General features: G+C 43.4%; 1 protein-coding gene across 1 annotated transcript in view; it reads left to right on the forward strand.

The window, feature by feature from the left end:
* Positions 1–26,646, forward strand: part of LOC109528555 (acid-sensing ion channel 1-like) — a 30,241-nt gene that overhangs the window by 1,760 nt on the left and 1,835 nt on the right. The window contains exons 2-9 of the mRNA XM_019891334.1: positions 3,328–3,523; positions 23,151–23,301; positions 23,376–23,503; positions 23,886–24,036; positions 24,417–24,473; positions 24,615–24,768; positions 25,668–25,759; positions 25,876–25,955. Coding sequence (XP_019746893.1) covers positions 3,328–3,523; positions 23,151–23,301; positions 23,376–23,503; positions 23,886–24,036; positions 24,417–24,473; positions 24,615–24,768; positions 25,668–25,759; positions 25,876–25,955 — 1,009 coding nt within the window. The remainder of the gene's footprint in view (positions 1–3,327; positions 3,524–23,150; positions 23,302–23,375; positions 23,504–23,885; positions 24,037–24,416; positions 24,474–24,614; positions 24,769–25,667; positions 25,760–25,875; positions 25,956–26,646) is intronic.

Consider the following 26,646-nt stretch of genomic DNA (forward strand, 5'->3'; position numbering starts at 1 on the left):
GTCATTTGCGATCTCCAAGCAGCTTTTTTACTCATTTTGCGGGCTTCAGCGTTTTGTTTATGAGCGTCATCGGTCACGTGACCGAGAAGTGTGGCTTGACGTGAGTCAAGCGTGACACAGACGGATGTAACAGAGAATCCGGCAATTTTTCAAAATAAAACACATTTCGTATTCCGAAATAAATAAAACGGAAATAAGGCAAGTTCTTTCTGTGCGGCCCGGTACCAAATGCCCTGCGGACCGGTACCGGTCCGCGGACCGGCGGTTGGGGACCCCTGCTCTACCACATCAGTTTCATAATAATAATAATAAGAAGAAAAAGAAGTCAGTGTGGGATCGGTTCCCACTCAGTGATAGTGTAAGTGGGTGTGAATGGTTATTCGTCTCTACCTGTGCTCTGCGACTGACTGGCGACCGGTACAGGGTGTAATCTGCCTTTCACCTGAAGTCAGCTGCGATAGTCTCCAGCACTCACCTGCGACAGTGTTCAGGATAAATGGTATTGAAAATGGATGGATGGATGGAACAACAACAGCAATAATAAATAATAATAATAATAACAAGAACAATAACTATTATTCGTCTTATTATTGTCATTCTTCTTTTTATTATTATTGTTATTATTATAAAGCAGCACAATTTTCAACTGGTTAGCACGTCCACCTCACAGTGCAGAGGTCATGGGTTCAATTCCTGATCCTGGACTTCCTGTGTGGAGTTTGCATGTTTTTCCCAGAGTACCCGGTTTTCTCCGGGTACTCCAGTTTCATCCCACATTCCAAAAACATGACTGGCATGTTAACTCTAGACTCTAAATTGTCCCTTGGTGTGACTGTGGACGCGAATGGTCGTCCATCTCTGTGTGCCCTGCAATTGGCTGGCAACTAGTTCAGGGTGTACCCCGCCTACTGCCCGAAGACGGATTGGATGGACTCCAGCATGCTCGCGACTCTCGGGAGAATAAGCGGATCAGAAAATGGATGGATGGATGGCGTTCATATGAATACGCGGATCACGTTTATGCCTTCTCACAACAATTAGGAAACAGTTAAAGGCCAATATGCACAACTTCCCTTCTATAAATATCTACCATTGTTTACACTGTCATTTGATCACAGAGACAACCTTCCTAGAAAATCACAATGATCCACGGACTACTCATATAGTCCCACGACGGTGACGCCTGATCCACCGCATCATACACTTGTGTTACATTGACAATGTTCTTACCATTTTTTGAAGCGACTGAGCTGAAGAAGACTTATAATGTATAAATAATGACTTTCCAATATGCGTTGATCAATTCTTGTTGCTCAGATATTGGCTTTTCGATTGATTGCCTAAATATTAGACAGTGTTTGTTTTTGGCTTTGGATTTCACCCGTGAAAACTGTGTTTGCTGTTCAGCAAGCATCAAGACCAGAGGAGCAGCAGGAGAAAATCAAACAATTTTGAAGCTGCAAGAAGAGGGAAAAATCAATCAAAGCGATTGCGCAAACATTGGGCGTAGCCAATAGAACAATTTGGATTGTCCTGAAAAAGAGAGAAACCTCGGTGACCTCTTGACCTCACAATGGCCTTCTGCTTCAGCAGCTCCAAGAGTGTCTTCCCAGAATAGCGGATGATGTTGAAGCTCTGGGTTTTTTTTCTTAATGCTTATCTTTTCTTCCTTTTTCAGCGTAATGGCCTGATGTCCTTTTGGTGTACAGCACAGCATTAAATTCCATGTAAACGTAAAGTGAGCCACCACCGGTTTTCACTGATGAAGGTGAAATACATTCGCAAGAGATGTAGCTCGGAGCGTCAGGTGACGTCAGCCACTAATGAGCTGTCACTGCGGAGATGTTCACAGTGTGGTGACTGCGCATTCAACTTCTATCTGCAATTTTTGTAGATCTGGACGTGGCTCGCCATCACACATTTCCTGGTAATAAAACATTTGTCACGGCTAAAAAGCAAAGCTGATGCCAGCTCATTATCCCACTAATTGAGACAACTCAAAAGCAGATGCAATCAAAGTCATCTGCTCTTTGGCGAGTCACGTTTGGACAAAAGCGCACAGTGAAGGTCTGCGGCCGATGCATTTGCAGCTATTCAACTCCCCTTGGATACATGGCGGCGTGGTCGGAAATTTATGAGCTCCATTTGATGAAAGGAAACTTCCTGAGGCTAAGCATAATGCCAAGAGTGATGTGGGATATTTGGCTCCCTCGCTCACTTACGAGCTGGCATTTAACACGGGACAATGGCGCCCGCTGCCTTGCACAAGACAAATATCAAAGACATTCCACTGAATGCCAAATTCTTGAATCAATACTGTGATATGTGTGACTTATTGTGATTAGTTCCAAAATATATCAAAGGTCGACATCTATGATGCCTTTTTTCAGTGTAGGTGAACAGAAAAAAAAAAGCCTAAAACAATCCATCATTGGAGAGCAACAAAAAGCAGCAATTTACTTGAAAATCTCAGGTTGTAAAATGGGGAGTAGTCTGAGAAAACAGAAAATGTCCATATTTGTTTTTCATTTTATTTTTTTGCCATATCACAGTAGTTCTGACATCAATGCAATGCGTTACTGTGTATTGTGCACGTGTGGCTGATTTTTCTCTTACTTTTGTCTTCTCATATACCATAAGCATGACCAAACTCAATTTCGGGATCTTTTTTATGAAGTCATCAAGATCTTAAATGGATCAATTATGCACAGTTCCAGTCAAAAGTTTGGAAACACCTTCAAATTCACAAAGTCTCAAACACACGAAAGCGTCAAGAAGTTCAAGCTTGAACTCTGTGATGTGAAAGTCATTCCAGATAATTCCAGGTCATAAGGCATTACATCCACATCATAAAGTTGGTTGAGGAAACACCAAGATGTGCAAAGCCATTACCAGGGCAAAAGATGCCTACTTTGAAGGATCTAAATTATAAAATGTTCTGTTCGGATTATAATAATAATAATAATAATAATAATATTCTTCATAATGTTGATGACTTAAATATGAATCTACAATTCAGGAAATGTTCAAAGAATGAAGAAAACTAAACTTTTGATTGATATTGTAGAAGAAATGAGCTTGACAAATTTCCAGCAATGTTTTTTTTCTTGAGCTGCTCGACAACTGCATGGGGAGCAAGTGAACAATATGAAGTGTACAAAAAAAAGAAAAAAGAAATTTCTAACCAGAGGAAATTGCAGTACTTGAATAAAAGACTGCCTTTTTGTTACTCCTTACTGCTACCTTGGCTGAATTTACGTGGCTGATGTCTGAGCAGGCTAAATGGCATCATCCAGATTTGCATCTTTAAATGCGTGTCTCTTCTAGGTACGAGATCCGAGATGTGCATCTTGTGGAGGAGAGCGTTTTGGAGAGTCTGAAGGTCAAATCTGACTTCCATAACTTCAAACCGCGACCTTTCAACATGCTGGAATTCTACGACCGTACCGGCCACGACATCCACGACATGCTGCTCTCTTGCCACTTCCACGGCAGCGAGTGCAGAGCTGACGACTTCAAAGTGGTAAGTTTGGACATGATGAAACCCCCAATTGTGATGATCTTCTTGGTTGCTTCTGAGAGTGAAAAAAAACTTTATTTTCACTGCAACGGGAGCAATGAAAATCAGTTAGGCATCTCACAATTTGCAGCAGTTGAGTTAAAAAAATGCATTCGACGATTTCCATCCATCCATCTTCTGATCTACTTACCCTCACAAGGGTCGCAGGCGTGCTGGAGCCTGGATGGATGGATGCAACCATTTGATGAAATAAAATTCAACCAAAACCTTTTGTTCAGTGTACACATCAAAATGGTGAGCATTCTCGAGTATACACTGAAAAAAAAAGTACTTCATTTTCGGTTACACATAATTAAAGTCCCTTTCCCTTTTTATCCTTGCCATTGATCAAACAACATAATAATAACACATTTTAATCATGAGCAACCGCAGTACTATTGAAGTATCATTTTTATTTCTTTAATGGTATTCAACTAATTGCCCCACGGGATAAATAAAGTTTTCTGAATCTGAATCTGAATTAAAACAGATTTGAATGATAGAAATCCAACAGCCTGCGAGGCATGAAAGTTGGATTGATGGCATTGATCTAGAAATACTGTCGTCGGATTTGATGTTGGCCGCCCAACCTTTGTGTTGAGTGAAAATCCCGCCTCTTTCACGACAAGTGCGTTGATGTTTGCAAGGATTCTGCTGCACTTTGTCACGCTTACAACAAATATATTTACCAAAGTACATTTGCGGGATGATAACATTCAGAGTACTTGTAAGTCTTGTTGATCTGATGTTGCCTTTTTGCTGCTGAGTTGACTTGGCCCCCGACGGTCTTGTGCAAATGTTTACACCTGTCTTTTTCATTTTTTCTATGTTTGGCTCCTCCGCTTGATAGTGAAGTTCTGTATAATTAAGCAGTTGTGGAGAGTAGACGACTACGCTGCGCACGTGACTGAAAAGAGAAATGCCAGCGCTAGAGTAAACTACAAGACTAAATGGCAACAATAGCAGCCGGAAAAGCGCAGCCGCCCTGCTTTTTGCACATTATTTAGAGATCGCTCAACACAAACAAACAACATTTTTTGTTTGTTTGTTTGTTTCAACAGTCTTTGTGGAAGTCCGGCATCTCTGAGGGTGGAAAAGGTGGTCGAGCCACTGAGCTCAAGCTTGACAGATGGTTGTTGTTTTGGAACAGTGACACACAACATCTCCTCTTGGACTGAGCACGGAAGTGTTTGAGTGAGTGGATGAACATTCACTTCAGAAATGAAGTCAAGGGTGAAATTGGTGGCTTTTAATTGGTGTTTCAATAATTCATGAAGTTTTTTTTTCTCCCCTCCTAATTATACCATTGATACAACTGGGGAATGATGTTTCTCCATTTGGTTATAGACTGTTTGTTTGTTCCTTTATTTGCTACCAGCACGACTCAAAAACTACTTAGGGCCAGATGGTATTTGAAAAGCAAAAAGCTGTTAGGTATGGGAATGTTTTTTGAACATTTCTAGTGTAAAGTTATAGGGAGATATTTTCGTAGACAGGCCCCCCATGTGCTTGGCATAAAAAATGGCTTTGTGCCGTGGCAAGTCTACTTTACCATATTTGGGATGTTGTTGTGCCTCACTGGGCGATCTGGCGGACAGAGCTGGCATGTCCCCAGGAATTGGACTGCACTCAGCATAGAAACATGAGCATTTTCATTTTCATGCCAGGGCAAATCTAGTTTAGATGTTTGTGAATTTGGTAGATGACGCTACGCCTCGCTAGCCATTACAGTCTATTTAACTGCACACTCCCAGCGCATCTGGCAATTTGTTCATCAAAGGTAGACTACAATTTAGACTAGCTTTTTAAAAACAGGTCTAGATGGTGGCGTAGGTGGTGTAATGCGATTTTGGTGAATTGAAAGGAGTCGCAGGCTTCTGACCTCCACGGACGTGTGTGGTTCATGCCATCGTTCATGCCGTTTTTTTTTCCAAGATGGCGTCCGAGTAGGCAGCCGTCGGCAAGTGCTCTTCTAGAGCCTTGCTTTTTTTGATATTTTTTGTTGTTCTTGTCTTTTGCTTTGTCACATGGTGTTTGTTGTTTCGTCGTGTGGACCTGATGTGGACTGTTTTCAACGTTTTTTTGGCCACAACATTCGTCAAAGGAGGAGAATCAGTGCTTGGTGGTTGCGCCTTCTCGGCAGCACGCCTGGACCAGCACTGATTTTGATTGGGAGGAATGTCGGCGCCATTTGATTATCGGTGCTGGACAGCCCCGGGGCGCTTGTGTTTTTTGCGCCTATGGGCAGCATTTTCACAGCCCCGTTTTGTTCAGTGGAGATGTCGGCGCTGTTGGACAGTCTGCGTTGGTGCGGCTGGATAGATGGCTGCTGAAGTTGAGGATGAGGAGAGAGGAGCGTCGGCGCGGAGCGCAAATGTGTATTTGGAACTGAGAGTCGCCGCTTGGAATTGAAGTGGATTTACACGGGACAGGAGAAGTGAACCAATCTCTTTTTTTCGTCAATGGATGCTACAGCTTCTTGTTGACTTTGAAACTTAGCTTGTAGCCGACGTGTGTACATTCTGAGCATGACGTCTCTGATCCACTGGTGAAAGGACACTTTGATTCTCTGCTCTTTCATCTCAAACTGCTTTAAACAACAAAGCGTGTGAGGGAAAAGTGGTTAGGACTGCACGACTGTCCGTGTTTTATGTTATGTGTTGTGTTTATTATTTTACTTTAATTTAACTGCTTTGTTAAGTGCTTAGTTACAGCTGCAGCTGTTGTGAAAGCACTATATAAATCAGGATGTATTGTATTGTATTGTATTGTATTGTATGTATCGTATTTCGGTCTCATAAATATGACAACAGCTTGGATCCCTCTGAATCATTGCAGAAGCCAACACATTGAACAAATTCATACCATTGTCATTTCGAGAAATATTTTACTAGCACCCCACTGGGCCGCAAGGCGCTCTCCAGTTGCTCAGGTCACATGCGCAACCGACTACATCATCCGCAAGGGGAGATCTTGCAATTTACCTGCCATGCAGGGACTCGAGTGAATCAGCGTGTCTTGACCTCGATTTTAAAGTGAATGAGAGGACCCGCTTCATTAGGCACAGTTTGTTTTTGTTTTTTTAATAATTTTTTATTTTTTTTTAACACCAGGTGCCCTTAATGATGCAACTTAACCATAGTTTTTTAAATGTGGACTTGGGACCAGCGGTGACTGTGCATTAGGCCAGTGGCCGGGAAGCAAACCTATACCAGCTCCATGAAAGGCAACATTATATTGACCCCTTAGCAGCTACGTCACGTGATCACATGTGTGCACCATGAGGGACTGCAAAAGTTCATGATTGCCGAATCGAAGTGGATGGAAAACAGAGCGATTTAGTGATTGGATAGGTTATTTTTGCCCATCTCGCCATGACATTCACCACTTCAACTGCTTCCTGCTGTGTTCACCCTTTTAATCAAATTGCCGACTTTGCCGGAATTCACAACGCACGACCTTTATCGTTATGTTATCGATGCCGTATCACCTTACAGTGGAGCTGATTTAAAAGCTTGTAACAGTCTGGACACATTCATTTTTTTTTTTTTTTTTTTTTTGGCGCTGGCTGGGTCCCTGGGATGATGCTCACACTGGAGGGGGACATGATACCTTCTGGGTAAAACTTGCTTATGCTGCTAACTGATTTTTTTTTTTTTAATGGAATTTTATTTTTAAAAATTCTGTCCTATGTTCGCGCCCGGCAACATGCTTTTTTTAATGATTCTGAGTGAAATATATGAATAATGATCGAGGAACCGTGTAAAAAAAAAAAAAATGATCGGTGCAAACCCTCAAATACTTTGAGGACTGCTGGTCCTTTCGGTTGTTCGCTGTTATCCATCACCATCTTTAATCTTCATCAGCAGGTACGTTACAAAAAGTCAATTTTGGTTTACACCCTTGTCTATTAGTACATCCGATCGCACAGCAAGATTTGACCATTTCGCCTATATAGATAAGCGCAGGACTATGTGATTGCTTGCTTTACTGGAGTTTCAATGGTTTCAACGGATGCAAATAGTTATTTTGCACCCCGTTTTAAGGCGGAGGGGGTGTTCTTACGAAGACTGTGATGTAACACGCAAAAGGTGAATACCACTATTCTCAAAAGCAATGATGAAACCATGAATTTGATCCAGACAGCAGGTGTAAGGTTGGAGTTGTGGCACTGTTGCGTTTCCTCCTGCCTTTGTGCCCTGGCTGACTGGTCACAAGTCTTGAAACATGAAGGCTCATTAACCTTTTCTTTTCATTTGAGACAAATTCATAATTCATGTGAAAAACATGCACATACACGAGCAGCCTGACTAGTGTGATAAAGCCATTCTTCATGGTCTTTGAAGAGAGCGCTGCTCTGCAGGAAATTCCATCTGTCTAGGGCGCAGAGGGAGAGGAGAGGTGCTTCCCCCTGGAGCCGTTTGGGGCTTTTATTTCATTCCAACTCCCTTTGTTGCCTAAATCTGCGCAGAGTTCTCGAGCATGTGCTCCCTGTCAAGACACCTTTGATGCAATGCATTGGTAATCTGTTCATTGTTGTGTTTGCGTAGTGCTTGATGAATGAAGAAAGAGGAGTATCCCAACAGACTTTTCTTTGTGCATAGATCAAAAGCAGGGGTGGGGGGGCTGATAAGACATCTTGAAACATTTGCATCAAGAATGCTGAGTCCGAGATAGGTGGTCGACTTGCATGTTAATTCAAGTCAGCGCTTCCACCTTGAAGGGAGAACCCAAGTCAAGTATCTAGTCCAAGTTTCAATTTCTGTCCCCCACCCACCTGACTTACATGCAGCAACATGGCTGCAGTTCCCACTCGGTGATAGCGCAAATGTCAGTTCAAATGGTTGTTTACTACTGTACAAAATAGATGGATGGATGAACTGCCTGATTGTGGATAAAATGTCAATCTCAACTCCAAGTCGATAGTCTGTCAACTTTTGCCTTTGTTTGTACTGCCAGCCACAAATCCAATTTTTTTAGACATGAATAAACACAAAGTTACTTGAGCTGGGGATCGAACTTAGCCTAGAAAAATGCCTGTAGTTCTTTAAAGCAAGTAATCGCTTGTGGTTTTCATCTGCATTTTTTGCTATTGAGTTGATGAAACCGAGTTGTTTTTCTTGCCGAAGAAAGAAACAATTATGTTTTTTTTTTTTGTTTTTTTTTTTATCATTAAGTGGATCTTTTGCATTGACAGAGACATTACTGGTATCCTCATTTTTTTTTTTTTTTTTTTTACTTGCCAGTGTACTAGCAGCTTAATTCTGAAGCTGTCGCTTTTGAAAATTGGTTGCTCCCCACTGATAGTTTTTCCATGGCTCCGTTTATATTAATAAAGACCATCTTTCCAGTTTATTTTTGCAATTGTGATTCTGCTGGAATTGCTTTCAGTAATAATGTCGGTAGAGTATGCAACAAGACAGGTTGCTGTTTTCCCATTCGATTCTTGAGTTGCACCGGCATGAGGTGAATTCAATGGAGCCTTGCCACAAAGGCCAAATGCTGTTTGCCGCAAAATAGTGAGCCGCGATGAAAAATGCATTCTTTGCGGATGAAATCAAACCAAAGGTTTCATTTCAGCACCGTGATGGTTTTGTACACACTCGGCCTGTCGCACAAGTCTGGCTTTCAGTTTGAGTGCTCTCAAGCTCCAAGTGTTTGGCCCCAGTCGGAATCATCTTCAAGCGTCTTCCGGCCATCTCTGCCATTGCTTGGAGCCCGAAATGAACCGCAGTCCTTGGGGGGGGTTGGGGGGGGGGGCGCTACCACAACACACATGCTTTTATTTCCTCAAGATTTGGTGGTTTGAAGGGACAGTTGGCGTGCAGCCCACCAGCAGCACTGCCCGGCGGCTTGCGCGGGTCAGCACAGCTGCGTTTCCTGGCCCCTGAACATGCTAGCACACCTTGGCCGTTTTTTTTTTAATCCTCATTCTGTCCCCTCGTGCCCTCTCCCATCTTCAGTCGTGTTCTGCATTCCTACTTGGGCTAAAGCCCTGTGCAGCGAATCCCTCACGTCAGCCCCCATGGGCATGACAATCCTCATTATGTTTTCATGTCAGGCTCTTTACTCGTTTCTCTCCCTTCTCTCCCTCACTCGCTCCCATGCCCTTCTCTTTGTTCTCTGCGCTATTGCGACGTCCCCTTTTTTCAATTAGGAGTTAACGGCTTTGCACGCTAGAAAAATAATTCAGAATTAATCCATCCATCCGTCTGTCCTTTTTCGGTACCGCTTAGCCTGTTCAGGGTCGTGGGGAGACGGAGCCCTTCCCGGCGGACGACACCTTAGACAGGTCGAAAGTCAGTCCCAGAGACACACCACTGTCCCTGCACCCAAATCCCGCCCATTTACCACTACACCATCAGTAACTTTACTCTTAAAAAAGATATGAGGCAGCAAATCTTTCAAACGGCCTAATAAATGTTCCCAGCGTGCTCTTTGGTGATTAAACAAACAAACGCATGTGGCGGATTAAAGTCATATTTGGCCGCCTGCTGAACTATTTAGTGCTGACCACCAAGAAAGAGTCATCATCGGCTGAAGCAACCACATTTCCTAAATCAGCAGGTGAAGAGTATACTCGGGGCTCATAAAGGAAACTCATCTTATGCGCAAAAGTCGTCCGTCAGCAGCGGGACTATTAAACGCCGCAGAGGTTTAAATTTGACTTCACCAAGCGTATTTTAAAACAGCAACTCAGTCAAGGTTTCATTGATTTCTTTGTGCCTGTTAATTAAATAAATACCCGTCTTCAAGTGTTCTTGGTGTGCTGTCAGTGTAAAGTTAAAAGACGCGAAACGGTGAGATGAATGTCAGGAGACTAAATGGCATGGAGGTTGGAGTGACTGCCCCTGTGAAGTAACTGGACTGTTCAAGATTTCGGCCTTAGTCCATTGAGTTTTTGGAGGTGACTTGTGGCAGCAGGAGCATTTTTTTTCTCAAATTATTTGTTTTCAAACAATATTCAAAGGGGAAATTCAAACCCTTTGTCACCTGACACAAGATTTCCAAGTGTAAAGTGTGAATCGGCCTTTGCTGCCATAATGCAATAGTTTGTCCCACGCAAGAAAAAAATGGAACGCTGAAATGACTAGACCTTCTTACAAAACAAAGGATCTCAGGCCTTCTAGTTCTTGTTGAGCAATATGAGTATGTCAACATGAACCCTTGTGACACTCACTTCAGCAAAAGTAAGTACAAATAGCCTTCTTTCAGTAGTCGTTTTAGCCTGTGTGAATGAAATCACTCTATTCAATTTCCACCAAGAGATGGGACACTCTTTCTCGCTCTCTGAGTGTTGTGAGGTCCTCGTTCGATTCCACGATCGACACGATTAATGCTGCTTGAATTAAAAAAAAACAACAACAACAACAAAACCCCCTACCCCAAAAAACTGCTTTCTGTCGCCTTCGCCTTCGCCTAAGCCCGAAACCTAAGCTCAACCACAGACTTTCTGGGAGGATTCTCGGCTTCTAAGCGCCTTCTATCGACCAACCCAAACCATGTCATCGCGAGAACCCCCAAAATACACGAGCTCATCCAGTTGTAGAAATCAAACATGAAGTTAGTTGCAGATTTTTACAGTTGCTGGCTACTGTTAGACACACCAATGAGCTCAATCAAATGTCAACTCAACTTGAAGGTCCGGGACCTCATTCCATGTTGTTAAAAGATGATCAGCCATGCAGCTTCTCCATGACTCCAGCTGGTTTCTAGATAGTAATGCTGCTTTGCCCAATCTGGTGTGGGGTGGGGGTGCTTCTTTTTTTTAAAGGCATTTTGGAGCGAGCGATGCTGAAAATAGCTCAAGTGGTCTGCATCGCTCTGCCCATGGTTTATTTATTTTGAGGTTTAGTGCCGGTGACTTTGCAGGTCAGGGCTCTGTGTTTGCTGGCAAGAGGCTTCAGTGACACGCTGACTGCGGGTGAGCTGGACGGCGCCGCGATCCCAGCGAGTCACCTCATCTTAAAATCAGCTCGAGAGTTCCAGATGACATAAGCGGCAGGATGATGCCGTGTGGCCAACCTGATGAGCTTTTCCTGATTACACCCGCTGAGTGTAACCAAGGTCACTGTGTCGGTCTGAATTGCAATCATGCCAGGCTGTGTTTCACTATTTCACTCAGTGCGAATGGGAGATCACTTTAATGACATGCAGTAACAAGCCGCCATCTAACAGAGTGGAAGGAATGAAGCTTTGTAACGGGAAAGAGTAAGAACATCGCTGGGGTAAAAAAAAAAAGGGCTCTCCAGTTAGCTGCGCAGGCACGCATGCTGTTTTACTTCTGTTTGGACTTTGGGCGAGGGAATGATAGCTTGCTGTGTTTTTGAGTCCAAACAAACCTGTGATCACTGTTACAAATCCTCCCCGTGTGGAAAGGTGGCCTGGATTTTGTCAGGGGAGCCCGCTGCAGGAACAGGGGAAGCCATTACCGTCAGAGAAAGATGAAGACCAAATGTAGGGAAGGGAAAGAAGGAAAGAGGCTGCATTTAGCTGCAGGCGCGTTATCCAGAGCGAAAATATAATTATTGAATGGGAGGAGAAAGCAGTGCACGATTAGGACAAAAACAGCTCTCTGCATGTTCATGTGACTCTGGTATCATGAAGCCTTGATTTTATTTATGCAAGAAGGTGCATCCCCAAACCCGAGGTTACATGAAATGTCAATGGGAGCGCTACGCCCAAAGTCGGCGGGTTAAGATCACTTGGCAAAAGCGCCGCCTGCCTGTAAAAGTGCACACATGGAACCAAAGTCACATGGATGAAACGTCACATGAGCCAGTGGCATCCACAACAACAACAGCAGCAGCAGCCTCACCAGAGATTAGCTGACACACTGATTAGTATTTCCTCGATGTGCCCTTTCACTTTTCTATCAGCCTCGGCCTGGCATTTCCTCTGCAATTACTGAGTAACCACCGTTAGTCTGGCTTGGCCTGCAGCCTAACTTTGGCCCACTGTTATTTTGAATCTCGTCTCTGGGGAAATTTCAGACATGCCTAGGAAAATAAAGTGGCAGAAGCCATAGTTCACCGGTGGAAAGATGTGTCTATGAATCCGTGTGTGTGTGTGTGTGTGTGTGTGTGTGTGTGTGTGTGTGTGTGTGTGTGTGTGTGTGTGTGTGTGTGTGTGTGTGTGTGTAAAAGTGTGTGTGTGTGTGTGTGTGTCTGTGTGTGTCTGTGTGTGTGTGTGTCTGTGTGTGAGTGCAAGCGCCTGTGTGTGTGCGCCTGTGTGTGTGTGTGTGTGTGTGTGTGTGTGTGCGCGTGTGCGCGTGTGTGCGTGTGTGCGTGTGCGTGTGCGTGTGCGTGTGTGTGTGTGGGTGAGATGCACGGGTAGTCGCACTTTAGCCAACGATTTTCATTGTGTTATTTGATGTCCACTGCACAGAATCAAAATGCAGGGCCGGACACTTGGGACACATTTTCATGCTGTTAAAAATAAAAAGCGATCAGACAGAGAAATTAGTAGACACGTGGCAACAAAAATTTGTTACCTTTTGTCAATGGTTCAATTTAAATGGCATTTATCGTCTTTCCTTGGTGGCAACATGATACAACTACGTACGTGCACGGTCCGATCTGTAAATGCCGAAAACTACAGCCAGTGCCATGCGTGGCGCATAAAGGCCGGTTTATGGAGTATTTGTGATCTCCATATGGGAAAATGATTCTGTTCGCTTTAGACTAATGCAGTCCTTTCGATCCGCTGCGACTACATACTCACAGTAAACACATAGCAACGGCTCTCTTTGCGCATAATGATGGGAAATGAAAGCCATTATTCATGCCGCTTTGCAGCTACGCGAGGCGAAATCGGAAGTGCCGCTTCATGAGCGCTGTTCTGACTGCCACCCAGAGGAGAGGACATCAGTCACGTTTAGCAGGCAGGCGGCCACGTTTAACAGCGGCAGGTCGAACTGGCTTTGCCGTCACTGTATACTCACTGCTGGTCATCGCCTCTCAGCATCTCTGAAAAGTGCAGCGGAGACGAAGGCGGAACCGAGACCACATCGTATTTTCCTGCCTACCCCCTTTTTTTAAGGTAGCAGAATCCTGCTTATTATGCAGCTCCAGTCTTCGTCTCCTGTGCCACCTCTCCGCCTCAATTACACCCCTGTGCTTGAGTAAGGGAAAATGGCATGACACTCTGTCAAGAGAAGCTAAAAAATAAGGTTGAAGGAAATGCGCGTCACATACCTTAGAGACCCTCATGTTGTCGTTTTTGCTCTGACCTCTCTGATGACTCAGTAACTATTTTTATTTTTTTTTTATGTTTCCAAGAAGCTATTCACTTCCAAGGTGAGTCAAAATGAAAAAGGAACGATGCTACTGAATACTATTCAGCTGTGACCAATCTTCCTCACTACTCCGGGCCAACAGGGACAAAATATCAGTGCGGACATATTGCAGGCTAAAAAGTTTAGGGGGTCAATTTGAAAGCAAACACATACATCAAGAGATAGATGCTGATGCTAAGTCAGTGTGTCCAAATGCTTGAATTTAAATTTAGAGCAGAGGAAGGAGTTGCATAGGTTCAAACAGGGAGGGAGCTGAGTGATGGCAGTCTTAGTGGAGTGCAAGATTATTGAACGGCAGGACGCACAGAGACATCCGGCTGCCGCGCTGCTGCAATTCTGCTTGCGGGGTGCCAAATCGGGCACATCAAGAACACAACGTCAACAAAAATCAATTGCTATTCAGGAGCATACAAATGGTCATCAAGAACTCAACCGCAACCAAAGTTCAGGAGTTCAGATTCAGGGTCAAATCAAGTGAACTTCTTCAAGGGCTCGAAATGCGTTCCCTGCTACAAACTCTCATTGAGAGAAATTATGCGGTGTGGTAAAAGGTGAATTGCAATATGAATAACTCGAGACAGTAACGTGCTTGGTAGTTTATTTAGCAATCACGACGTTTGCCCTTATACTTTGAAATGACTTTCTTCTCAGCCTTGTTGCCTGGCAGCGGGGGAGCGATTGGGCTCACGCAAGTGCGCCTTTTCAAAGTTATCGCCGCCATGTGTTGTCACCCGAGACACCTCATTAATGCCAGTGGTGTTTTAATTATACATTGATGGAAACGCGATGAGTAACGTTTGAGTGGCATTCACCGTGCAGGCCATTAGCATTAAAAGACACACAAATGAGGAGAATGATGCAATTATACGCTCCATCCTTCTTTAAAAAGCGCTTGCTTTCTCAACAGCTGTGCCCAATTCACAATTTCTTTGTCATGGTATTAAATGAGTTTATTTATAAAAAGTACAACAGGAATCGGTACCAAAATTCTCTGGCGGGCTGGGTTTGGCTCCCTGAGGCACCTGTTTCACACATGATTTGGACTCGGCATGTTTTGAGAGCTTTTTCCTGAGCCTTTTAAGTAAGCCAGTCGGTTTGTTTGTCACACACTCTAGGCTCTGCTTCCACATGTAGATGCAAGCGGCCGGCCACAGCACATTTGCCGCCGAACAACACGGAAAGCAGACATCAAATGGTGCCCAGAACACACACACACACACACACACACACACACACACACACACACACACACACACACACTGGCCTGGCGAGATCCACTCCATCACTGTAACAAAAGCCGAGCTAGTCGTTGGGCCAGCAGAATAAGGGCTGGTGAGGTTGGCTCATTTGTATGAGAGAGGTCAGCCGCGAAAGCGCCTTGATTTCCACATGACAAGAAATACAGTGCATGCTATCGTTTTTGATTCTTGCGGTATATGAATGAAAACATCATGTACTGAACATAGGCGATGGTCTCCTTTCAAACATATTTCATTCTGCCTGCCTCAAAGCTACATTGGCCAAAAAGATGACCACAGAGTACAGATGGTCGATCTTTGCAAGGAACTGATTGAGAAAATGTTCCATCATTCTGTAGCTTCGAGAGAAAAGCTCCAACAAGGGGGAGTCATGCGAGACAAGCTGCAACACGGGCTCACAGCCAGAGTGGAAAATGCTTCGAGCAAAGCAAAGAGACGAAGAGCAAAACTTACAAATAAATAAATAAATAAATGAATGAATGAATGAATGAATGAATGGAAATTTGAAAAGGAAATTGACAGGGTGGACAACTGATTCCGACAGGGAGCAGAAACAAAATAGAGAAAGTGTCCACAGATCAAGCAAAAGACGTAATTCACAAGGAAACAAAGAAAGACACTCTGAGGGACTGCAAGAAAACTGATAAAGGTGACCCAAGATTCAGCGGGAAGTTGCACCTGGGCCTCTTTTACACGCTACACGAGTCATCTTGCCCCGCGGCTTGTTGCCCTACTAATTAATTCATCGATTTGCATTAATGGCCATTAAGATGCCATTCTGAAAAGTATATGAATGTTTGGAAGATTTTCTATTAAAGCTCGGAGGACATGATTAGTGTGTTGTCAGCAAATTTGATGTTTATTTGCTGTGTCAGTTTAGGTGATATGAGGACTTTCTGTATTATGGGATTTCGTGCTTACACTTACTTTACACACTGACCTGCTTTCATCAACTGAGAAAAGTAGAATGTTGTTATGATTCAGCGCATTAATAAGGTCTAGTTTTCCTGTTGAATAGCGTAAAGGCATCACAGCGCTTTCACTTAGAGTATTATGCAGACTGCTATACTCACCAGATGCCTACTTTTTAGACGTACCTATATTTTGTAATATGACTCCACAAATTCCACAGAAGAGGGCCTCAGAAATGATTGGCAGACACGCTATTTCAGTAGACAACCATGTTGCCTGGTGTCAACTCCAACAAAATGGAAAAAAAACCCCCACATGATTTCATCATTTGCGCTCAATTTCCTACAGCACCCATCGGGGGGGGGGGGGGGGGGGGTCCCTGGCATCACTATCACCATGGAAATCTCTCGAAAGGAGATCAAACTAGAGATGCGGTTGTACCCGGCTATCGCTCCTCCGATTCGCCTCGTAGGGAACAAAATGACATTTGAAAGCCAGTCTTGCTTTCATATTGCCCCAGAAAGATCCACTGTGTGAAACCAGTCCCGCCTCAACCCACGCGGAGCTAAACTGTTTTAGTACCGCCGCTCGGGTAATGAATCATAAAGGTCTGCCCAAAATACACCTAAGAGTCCTCTCTTGCTCAACTAGGCCTACACTCTGTGAGAGTGTTGCATGCAGCAAGTTCAGAGTGAGTACATTTCAAAGTTTGGCACACATCATCTGCGTTGCCCTTGTGCATCTGTGCAAGGTGTTTTTATTTTTATTTTTTTTAGTTCTGTGACATGCTACCATCTGTCCATGTTTTCATCTTGCCATTGCGTAAACTGTGGGTGACATATTCATATGGCTTTCTTATAGAAGGCGCTCTTCATAATGAAGGCTGATCGTTGTACTGGACAACGCACAACATTACCACGACGTTGTCCACGGCGTGTTCAATAAATCAGATTTGAGCTCATTCAGTCTGTGCACTTCAAAGACGACTGTGAGAAAGTAATGACTGTAAACTGATGTAATTTCATGATGTGGTTGAAGTGGCTATTGTTTAAAGTCAGAGTAAATTATGGGAAGCGCTGCTCCGTCTCTTCAGTCTTAGAGCTCCCGAGTGCAAGTCAAGTATGAGCTGATATGGTCGGTGACTGCTAGTCGGCTTTGGCCAATTCATTTTCTCATTCTGCATTCTCTTGATTATACCCTTTCTATTGTCAGACGTGCACGAGAAATAATCCTCACCCACACATACACATTTGAACTGAATTTCAGTTGAAATAGAGTGGAGCCGTTGAGGTCAAAGACAATCCTTTCTCAGATGCCACAGTCTGCATCTAAGTTGTTCAGTCTTGGAAAAATGACATCATCTTTTCATTATGGATCAAAATGAAAGCAAACATTCTGTTTGCAGTTGCATAAATCGGTAGACTGATATTGTGAAGAAAAGTGGCGATGCGCGTGTTTGTGGGTATTGGCAACAGAATTTGCAGGCGAATTGAATTTGTCGCTTCCCTAAGGTGCATGCAATGTTGGTTCCGTTCCCATTCAGACCGTTTAAATGTGAAGGTGTCTGTCGACTGACTGGCAAGCAGCCCGGGAATCGTCTCCTCTGGCATCGTAGGTTGACTGGAGAGAAAGTCGGCAGTGGCTATTATTCCCTTTTGTTCCAGTTATGCAGGTTCTGACATTTTTTGGGGGTGTTGGCCGCATGAGCAGTGGTACTGTACAGGTATATTCATCATGTAAATGACTTGAAGTTGAAGTGATTATTTCATATACAGCATCTTTATACTGTACAATTGCATTCATGTCTCTGTTTTTTTTCTTTCCATAAAAACAGCAGTCCTTCAAACATTTTTGTGCCAATGACCGTTTTCGCATATTTTGAAGAATATGATTCGATCACGAGTCCGATTTTTTTTTCCCACTACGTATGCACTTACTCAAGACATGATTTGGTGTGCTGCTTTTTAGTTGTACACGAGTCCTATTTTTTTCCAAGTAACAGCACGATCGCTTGAGTACCATTTTGGGCTACTCGACCCACCTGTGGTTCTAAACAATACAAAACAACGTTCAAAGGTTTGTACTTTATAAGGTCAATCTATTGGCATGGAAACCACCATGGCATTCCAACACATGAACAGGTTAAGAGTGAGATTTGCTGTCTAAACCTCTCCATCACCCTTGAGAAAATCATATTTAATCCTAGTTAACCCCCACTGTCTGCCACCGAGAATGTTGTCAGACATAATAAGGAGATGTCTTGCCTCTGTGACTGGCCCCAAGGCTGTTTATCCCTCCATGTTTACTCAGCTGTTCCTGACAGGGGGGGTCGCTGCACAGTGGAAGTGCAGCAACAAGGGCCGTTGCTGTGCCTGCATCTGCCTGCCTGGCATTTTCTTCACAGCGGAGCTGGCGCATGAACTTTGTAAACACGCCTGTTTAGCACGAATGGACATGCAGGAGATTAGTGGGTGGGGAGTGAAACATGCACAGCAAAAGACCAGCAAGTTGAGGCATCCAACGGAAACGGAAAGACTTGGGGGGGCAGGGGGGTTGGGGGAGGCAGTGACACTGTGACATATTTTCATTCTGCGCCAACTTCTGAAACTGACATACACCAAAAACAATTAATCTGATTTATGGTTGTAAACGGCCAGTCTTGGTAATGTAAATGTTGGCAGCCATCGCGCATGGCCACGTGAGATTTGGTATCATCACATAATCTTCTAAGGATAAATGCATATTGGATTGAATGGACTCGGAGCGACAAACAGCACAAGGACATTATTCTGCGCAACTACGACATTTCACAGCATTTACTGTTTCATGAGTGAATGAGAGTCAGCAAAACTCTGTTCAATCATGATTATCGTGAAAAGGGCTCAAATTGGCCGATATAGTCAGATGACTGATGAATCGACCTCATAGTCATTGTTAATTTTACCGTACTTTTCATCTTTTACACATGCAGTCGCAATGTTCATGCTTTGTCGTCCCCCCCCCCCCCACCCCCATTAGGTGCTCCGAAAGGCACTTTGGATATTTACTTTTAAAAATATGAAATACAACCATTGATTTGACTTCTGGATCAGTCAAATATACAGTGGGTGGCCTTGATGTAAAATATGCCAGAAAATAATTTGAACTGTAGGTGACAGGATGTTGGTCAGCTTGACAACAAATATATGACTGCTATAAATTACACTTGGTAGGGAGACCAGTCATGGGGAAAAACACTCTTTACAGCATAGTTAAATGTGTTTTAAATTAAGACATAAAAAAGCTGTTGCGTTTGTCTTTTATGCTGATTAAAACTATCTGATCTGATTGCTAAATTGCGGTCTGTTTTTTTTCCAGCACATCAATTTGTTTTCTCCACAGCTTACACTCCAGATGAACAAAATTCCACTGATTGGCTGTAGTAAGACTGTGGCATGAAGAGCTGATTATGATTGGACTCATCTCGCTGCTTGGCAACTTGTTTGTGCGGTCACAATCAAGACAGTGTGGTGAGAGGTGTGTGCAGCTTCCAAATAGAGCAGTGCTATCCGTATCTGTAAACATGAAGCTAGCATAGTAGGAATTTAGACGATTAGTGCTGGCTTGTCTCTTCTATTAACCACGGGCATACCGTTGTAAATTGCTTTACATTTTATGCTGTTTTTGTTTGTTTTCAAAGCTTGTAGCTATTCCATCAGTTTGATTCATTGACATACATACACATTTCTTTCTTTTTTTTTTAAATGAAAGCCGGGATCCTAGCTCCAAAACTTGACGCGACATAGAAAAACGGAGGTCAGTTTTGCATTCCACATCTCCAAAATCAGTTTGAAACAGCTGTCAGATCTCGTGTGTCCCTCTGAGAAATTTGCCGTGCACAACCTCCAAAGTCCCTCACGTGAATTCATTTCTCCCTGATGCTTTCATGGCATCATCCTGCACTACTTCAAACATCATTCTAATTTATTGCATTTCTCACGGGCCAGATGGTTTATAGTGTTGAAAGCGAAGGCAGCTGCTCCCCTAACCAACTCCCTGTGGATCAAAGAGCGCCATCTCCACATAACTCCTCAACACATTAGATATCGACTCAGCGACTCCTTTACAACCTCAACCTTTTTTTAGTGCTGTCGGAATGTTGCCTTCCTTTATACTCGGCTGACCATCACACCTACAAGTGTTGCAGCAATGATCCAGTCACATGCAAAATAACTGCGCAACGATGGACAATTGTTTTGCATGCATGCTTTTAATGCTTATTCAGCAATGGAGTTTCCACAGCCTTAAATGTAAACGTTTCAAAATGTGTTTGATGTACATGGACCATAATTATATATATTTTTTTGTGTTTGTTTGTTTTACAAGAAACGAAACGAGCCAGTCAGTGTGCGAATTCTAATAGCCTACTTGACTCTTTAAAAAGAGAAATGTCAGCTTTATTATGCGTCAATAAGCCCTCCCGATATTTAGAGAGGAGTAGCACTCATCCATACACCCACCCAGTCCCCTCAAGTGGTAGTGATAGGTAGTGAGAGGCTGGACCGAGCCTGGGATTAAGATGAGAGAGGCAGAGCGTCTCTACTGGCCTGTGAAATATTCATCAAATGAAGCAGAGGTGGGTGGGGAAGTGCGGCAGGAGATAGAGAGGAGTCCACAGGGGTAAAGAACGCCATACTTTTCAACACAGGCAAAAAATATGACACAGGAGGTGGTGGAAAGTTTTTTTTTTAATTTTTATTATTATTACTGTGAGCAGCTTCTTAAAAATCTGAATTATAGTAAGATAAAGTTGGAGGAGGGCTTTAAATGATGAAGTTATGTTGAAGCAACTGCCACCGATTTTACCTTAAGGCCTTAAAGTCAGGCGCAAGTCTGCTGGCCTTGTCACAAAGTGCAAGATCAATTCTTAACCTTGAGTGGGACTTTGATAAAGGTTTCACCCTTCTTCTATTACAACACAAACTGGAATATTTCCAACCAAGTCTGGCAACATTGAGTTGAGCTTCTGAGTTCTGTCTCTCAAGGGTACCAACATATAATAAGGAAATCTACACAGCATTTTTTTTTTTTTTGCCATACATACAGTGCAACTGTGTACCTGTAAGCTACAAATGGTCATCAGTTCAGGTTGTCACCAAGCATACTCTACTTGCTAACCCTTCTAGTGTCCTAGGGGGAGATGCTCGGGGGCGAAGTGTTATGTCCAATAATGGGTGAACAAAGACTGAGGGTTCGCCCCTCCATCACAGATTTCTATTTTCTTATTTCGGAACTGTGTATGAAACTGGTAGCGCTTTGCAGACATCAAGAAGTAACTCAGAGGGTCGCTGGTGACCACTTTGCTACACACTAACCTCTTCACTATTTGTTTGGATTTTTAGAGTTTCCGTCCATTAAGATTTGCTTTGATTAGCACACAAGACACGAAAGGGGAGACTCCCCCTTGTAGAGAATTGCCCATGCTGTTAGTTGTGGAAGAATCATAATATGAGTAAAAGTGTCGACACTTTGCCCGCATGATGTCTTCAATCTTCCAAGAATTTGGAAGTGTTTCCATGAACATTAGCGCACTAATGGATTAAAAGACCTCTTTTCACAGCTGTAGAGAGACCTTGTTAACTAGATGGCAAAGTGCATCGAAAGTCAGACATGCATATTTATGTGCATTATGTTGATGACAACAGTGCTCTGCCGGCTGCTTTTAAAGGCACTCAACCAGCAAAACTGGGTGTGAGGGACAGCTTTATTTCGCGTAGCTCTCAGATGGCTTGTGTCTGTAAGTTAAGCGCTGAATATTGGGAAAAGGCAGCTGGAAAGTACCTGAAGTACAACAACTTTGAAGTAAAATTCATCTTAACGAAAACAATGGTCAGTCAATCTTTGATGTCAGTCTTCCATCTTACAGTACGCATGATGTGTAATGCACATGTGCTTTGTGATTTATGCATTCATCTTAACAACCACTTATGCGATACATGCAGATCGTATACTATACAGTGCATGCTGGATGCTTTTTCACACATAGCATCCCAAGCTATCATCACGCTATCGACCGTTCCACAAGATGTGGCGCCCCTCTGTAATCAATCGTGATGCTGCTGAACATCAGGCACTTGTCACGCACATCCAATTTACGTTTATGCATGACTGATTTATTTATGAGTACCAGTACGTGCGGGAGAACGTATGCGGTGTGGAACGTTGCCTACACTAGCCATGCTTTCATTCTTTCAGATGGGCTGAAGCTTTTCTGACAGCAGATTTGTTCTAATCAGGGTACACGTGGGCGGCTGCGTGCCAAGTATGAAACTACAAAGATGCAGCAGATTGTTGTTCATAGTGAAAAGCGGGCTCAATAGGCAGCTCCGCAAACATGTGAGCCAAAATGATCAAAGGAGATATAGAGGAAGATATGAAAGTGATGGTTTACAATTAAAAACAGCCAAAACCATAAGCAGCAGTGCTGTTGTATTGTGAGTCTTTCGCAATGCAGTCATATTGAACTGTGATAATGTTGAAAATGTTGATTCTTATCATGGCAGGACTCCCTGCAGCTCCCCACCGCGCTCACCCGGACTCTCTCTCACTTTGTATTGCTTCCCTTCCACATTCACGCCTTGTATGGCTGATACCTGTAGACTTGCAAAGGCGCCAATATATTTATTAAAAAAAAAGTTCTAAGCAGGTACATTGTTGTCAATGTGCGTACACCTTCATTATGTTCATTTAGTCACATCCTACACACCTCTGCTGCTAACATTTGTTAATATCGCACCAATCTGGCAGGTAAACTTGGTCACCATAGTAACAGGAGGTTCATGACATTTGACTTGAAGTGCATGCAAGTAAAAGGAATGTTGAATCACCAGCCAACAGGTCTCTATAACCTCACTTTCCTTGAAAATGCAAGAGAAAAAATGTTCATCTTGAATTTCTCGTCTTCCGCCGTCTCCCGTTTTCCACTCCGAGTCCAAAAGGCTCCGGTTCTTTTCTGCACCATCGGCCACAAACGGAGACAAACACTGACCCCTGGTGGAACCATTAAAAAGTGTTTCACCGCTCACCCTAGCCAATTGATGGTTTTGCAGGAGAAAAAAAACATCTCCCTGGTCTATCTTTTCAGGTCTTCACTCGCTATGGTAAATGCTACACCTTTAATGCCGGCGATAAGGATCGTCCGCCCCTCATAACCACCAAGGGAGGGATGGGGAATGGACTGGAGCTCATGTTGGACATCCAGCAGGACGAGTACCTGCCTGTCTGGGGAGAAACGGGTGAGTTATTGTTCACTTTTTGGAAAGCATTGTGCCTGGGTTGCACTAACACTCCTTCCTTGGCCACTTGTCAGAGGAGACGTCATTTGAAGCCGGAGTCAAAGTGCAGATCCACAGTCAAGATGAACCGTCTTCCATCGATCAGCTCGGTTTCGGAGTGGCACCTGGATTCCAAACGTTTGTCTCTTGTCAGGAACAGAGGGTAATTTTTTTTTTCTTACATCACTTTTGCATTCTTCTTCCATTGCAATCAGTTTATTTAATGCTTTCTTAAAATGGACAAAATGTTTCTGTAGTCACATGTTCCGGAGTCGTCTGAGTTGTGTGTCAGATTCAACTGTAATGTTGATCTCCTGTCTCATGTTCTGTAGCTTCAGGCTAGTTTTCATGTGTTGTCAATTAAAAAAAAAAAAAAAAAAAAAAAAACGTTTCCACTATTTCTGGAGGACAATATATAAAGAGAGAGAGAGAGAGAGAGAGAGAGAGAGAGAGAGAGAGAGAGAGAGAGAGAGTGTGTAGTATCTTTGTTCTTCTACTTTGCTTTAAAAAAATTCCTTGCAATCACCGGTTATGCATTGTTGCAGCTGATATATCTCCCACCACCATGGGGTGACTGCAAGGTGACACCCATGGACTCCGACTTCTTTGACACTTACAGCATCACAGCCTGTCGTATTGACTGTGAAACACGCTACCTCGTGGACAACTGCAACTGCCGCATGGTGCACATGCCAGGTAGGAAAGCATCCGTCAATGATCTATACGCTTGAAATAAAATACATGTGAACCTTTTGCAATGAACAAAGATCCCCGCATACATTGCTGATGAAAATAAAATCTGATCTTGTGTACGTCACAAGAGCTGACAGCAGGGCTGGATGATTAAGTTTCAATGGTGATTTCGATTTTGGCATCCCTTGATCTTTAAAACGTCCAAACTGAAGAAAAATGATGAACGTGCCGAACAAATTCCGGACATTGTGAGACTACGCTGAATGAACCGTGTCGAATGTACACTTAATCCATGCTGTCAAACAACATAAAGTACACTTACTGCATGCAATTGCGAGACCTGAAGGACTTCACACATTTTTGTTCGTGTGTTTTGGTTGCAGGCGATGCACCCTACTGCACCCCGGAGCTGTACAAAGAATGTGCTGATCCCGCTCTGGGTAACAAAGAGACTTTGTTCAATTCTGGTCTCGACCCATACACATTACTGCAGTTTATATCATGACATGACCTATTTCGACCAGAACACTTTCAAATAATAAGTCTGTGATCTTATATCTTGTTTTTTTTTTGCCCTCCAGATTTCTTGGTTCAGCGAGATAATGATTTCTGTGTGTGTGAAACACCATGCAACATGACCAGATACAGTAAAGAACTGTCCTTTGTAAAAATCCCCAGTAAGGCCTCTGCTAAATATCTAGCAAAGAAATACAACAAATCTGAGCAGTACATCAAGTAAGTACCAACCAATTTTGAACAATTAGTCTGTTTCATTCGAAAACTTTTGAAATGCGTATTCCAATAGGACGGCTCTCTGAATGCCTGCCCATCCGTCAACTGTGAAATGAAATAAGCAGGAAATCTATTGTTAGCTGCCCATTTCTGAAAATGTGTCCGTCGGCGAGTCGTTCTGAATGTTGAGCAATTGTGACGTCACAATTTGGCAAATATACTTCACACTGCCCCAACATCAAGTTTTTCCTCCGTGACTAGGAAGCTAGTCACGGAGTGATGGCTGAAGTATGGCCAACAGACTTCAGTGTAGCGCCATCAAGGAAAAGCCAAAAGGTAGGTAGAGCTGCAGCATTAGCTGACCACGTTCTCAGCGTTCTTGGTTATCGCTTCTAATAACCAGCGTACAAAATTGTCGACAGGGTGGTGTAGCAGGTATTTGTTTGGGTGATGTATCCACTGCATGCACCACATGCACTGATCTGTACACCACTTTAGAAGTGTAATATGGCGGCTTGGTGATGAACTGCTGCCTGAGTGAAAATACATATGATGCTCTTATTTTTATCTCAATGGGAGGGATCCAGTTTCGCTTCCGAATAAATAGTCACTCACCTCATTGCAACACCCAACGCTGATGTCATGGTAACAAAAGCAGTTTTCTGCATCGGCCCCAATGTAGAAGGCTAATTTGCATGGGACAGGGCAACCCCCTTAAATCACGCTTGTGTCAGAGAGACTCAAAAAAATTAGGTAAAGAGTGCATGAGAATTCCTGATCCTTGGCTATTATGGGGAAATGTGTCACAGCCCTGTTATAAAGATACATTCGAATTGTTCTTTCACTTTTGAAAAATTGCAGAGTTTGCTTTAAATGAAAAATCCAAACTCTGAAATCTGCAGGGAGAACCTCCTGGTTTTGGACATCTTTTTTGAGGCTCTCAACTATGAAACCATTGAACAGAAAAAGGCTTATGAAGTGGCCGGACTATTAGGTATGGTATTTTGTGAATCATCTATCACTGGAAAGAGTCCATTTGGATTTTTTTTTTAATGTTTTGACGATCATTTTAACTTGATTATCATGCATGGCTTGTTTTGAATATTCCAGGTGATATTGGTGGTCAAATGGGACTTTTCATTGGCGCAAGCATACTTACCATTCTGGAGATATTCGACTACCTTTATGAGGTGAGTCACTGCTGAAGAAATGCAGTGGATATAAAAAGTTTACACACCCTTGTTCAAACGCCAGGTCCAACAGGGAGCATTTCAAAACTGTTTCTATCACGACTCTAACCTGTACATATTAAAATCTTTTTGAAAGGGAGAGTAAAAATGAGCAACTGACATACCGTATTGGCCCGAATATAAGACGGTGTTTTTTTGCATTGAAATAAGACTGAAAAATGAATTGAAGTCCAAGATGGCGCCCGAGTAGGCAGCCATCTGCAAGTGCTCTCATGAGCCTTGCTTTTTTTGTTGTTTTTCTGTTTGTTTTGTCACTTTGTGTTTGTTGTTACGTCGTGTGGACCTGATGTGGACTGTTTTCAGCATTTTTTGGCCACGACATTCATCAAGGAGGAGACTCGGTGCTTGGTGGTTTTGCCTTCTCGGCAGCATGGGTATGCCAGCACTGTTTTTGATTGGGAGGAATGTCGGCGCCATTTGACTGTCGTTGCTGGACAGCTCCGGGGGCGCTTGTGTCTTGCGCCTGTAATGGGCAGCATTTTCACAGCCCCGCTTTGTTCAGCGGAGAGATCGGTGCTGTTGAACGGTCTGCGGCTGGATGGATGCAAGGCTTGAGGAGCCGACGATGAGAAGAAAGGAGCGTTAGCGCAGAGCGCCAATGCGGATGTGGAACCGGGAGTCGCGGCTTGGA

Source organism: Hippocampus comes, unplaced genomic scaffold, assembly GCF_001891065.2.
Source record: "Hippocampus comes isolate QL1 unplaced genomic scaffold, H_comes_QL1_v1.1 scaffold174, whole genome shotgun sequence".
NCBI classification, from domain to species: Eukaryota; Metazoa; Chordata; class Actinopteri; order Syngnathiformes; family Syngnathidae; genus Hippocampus; species Hippocampus comes.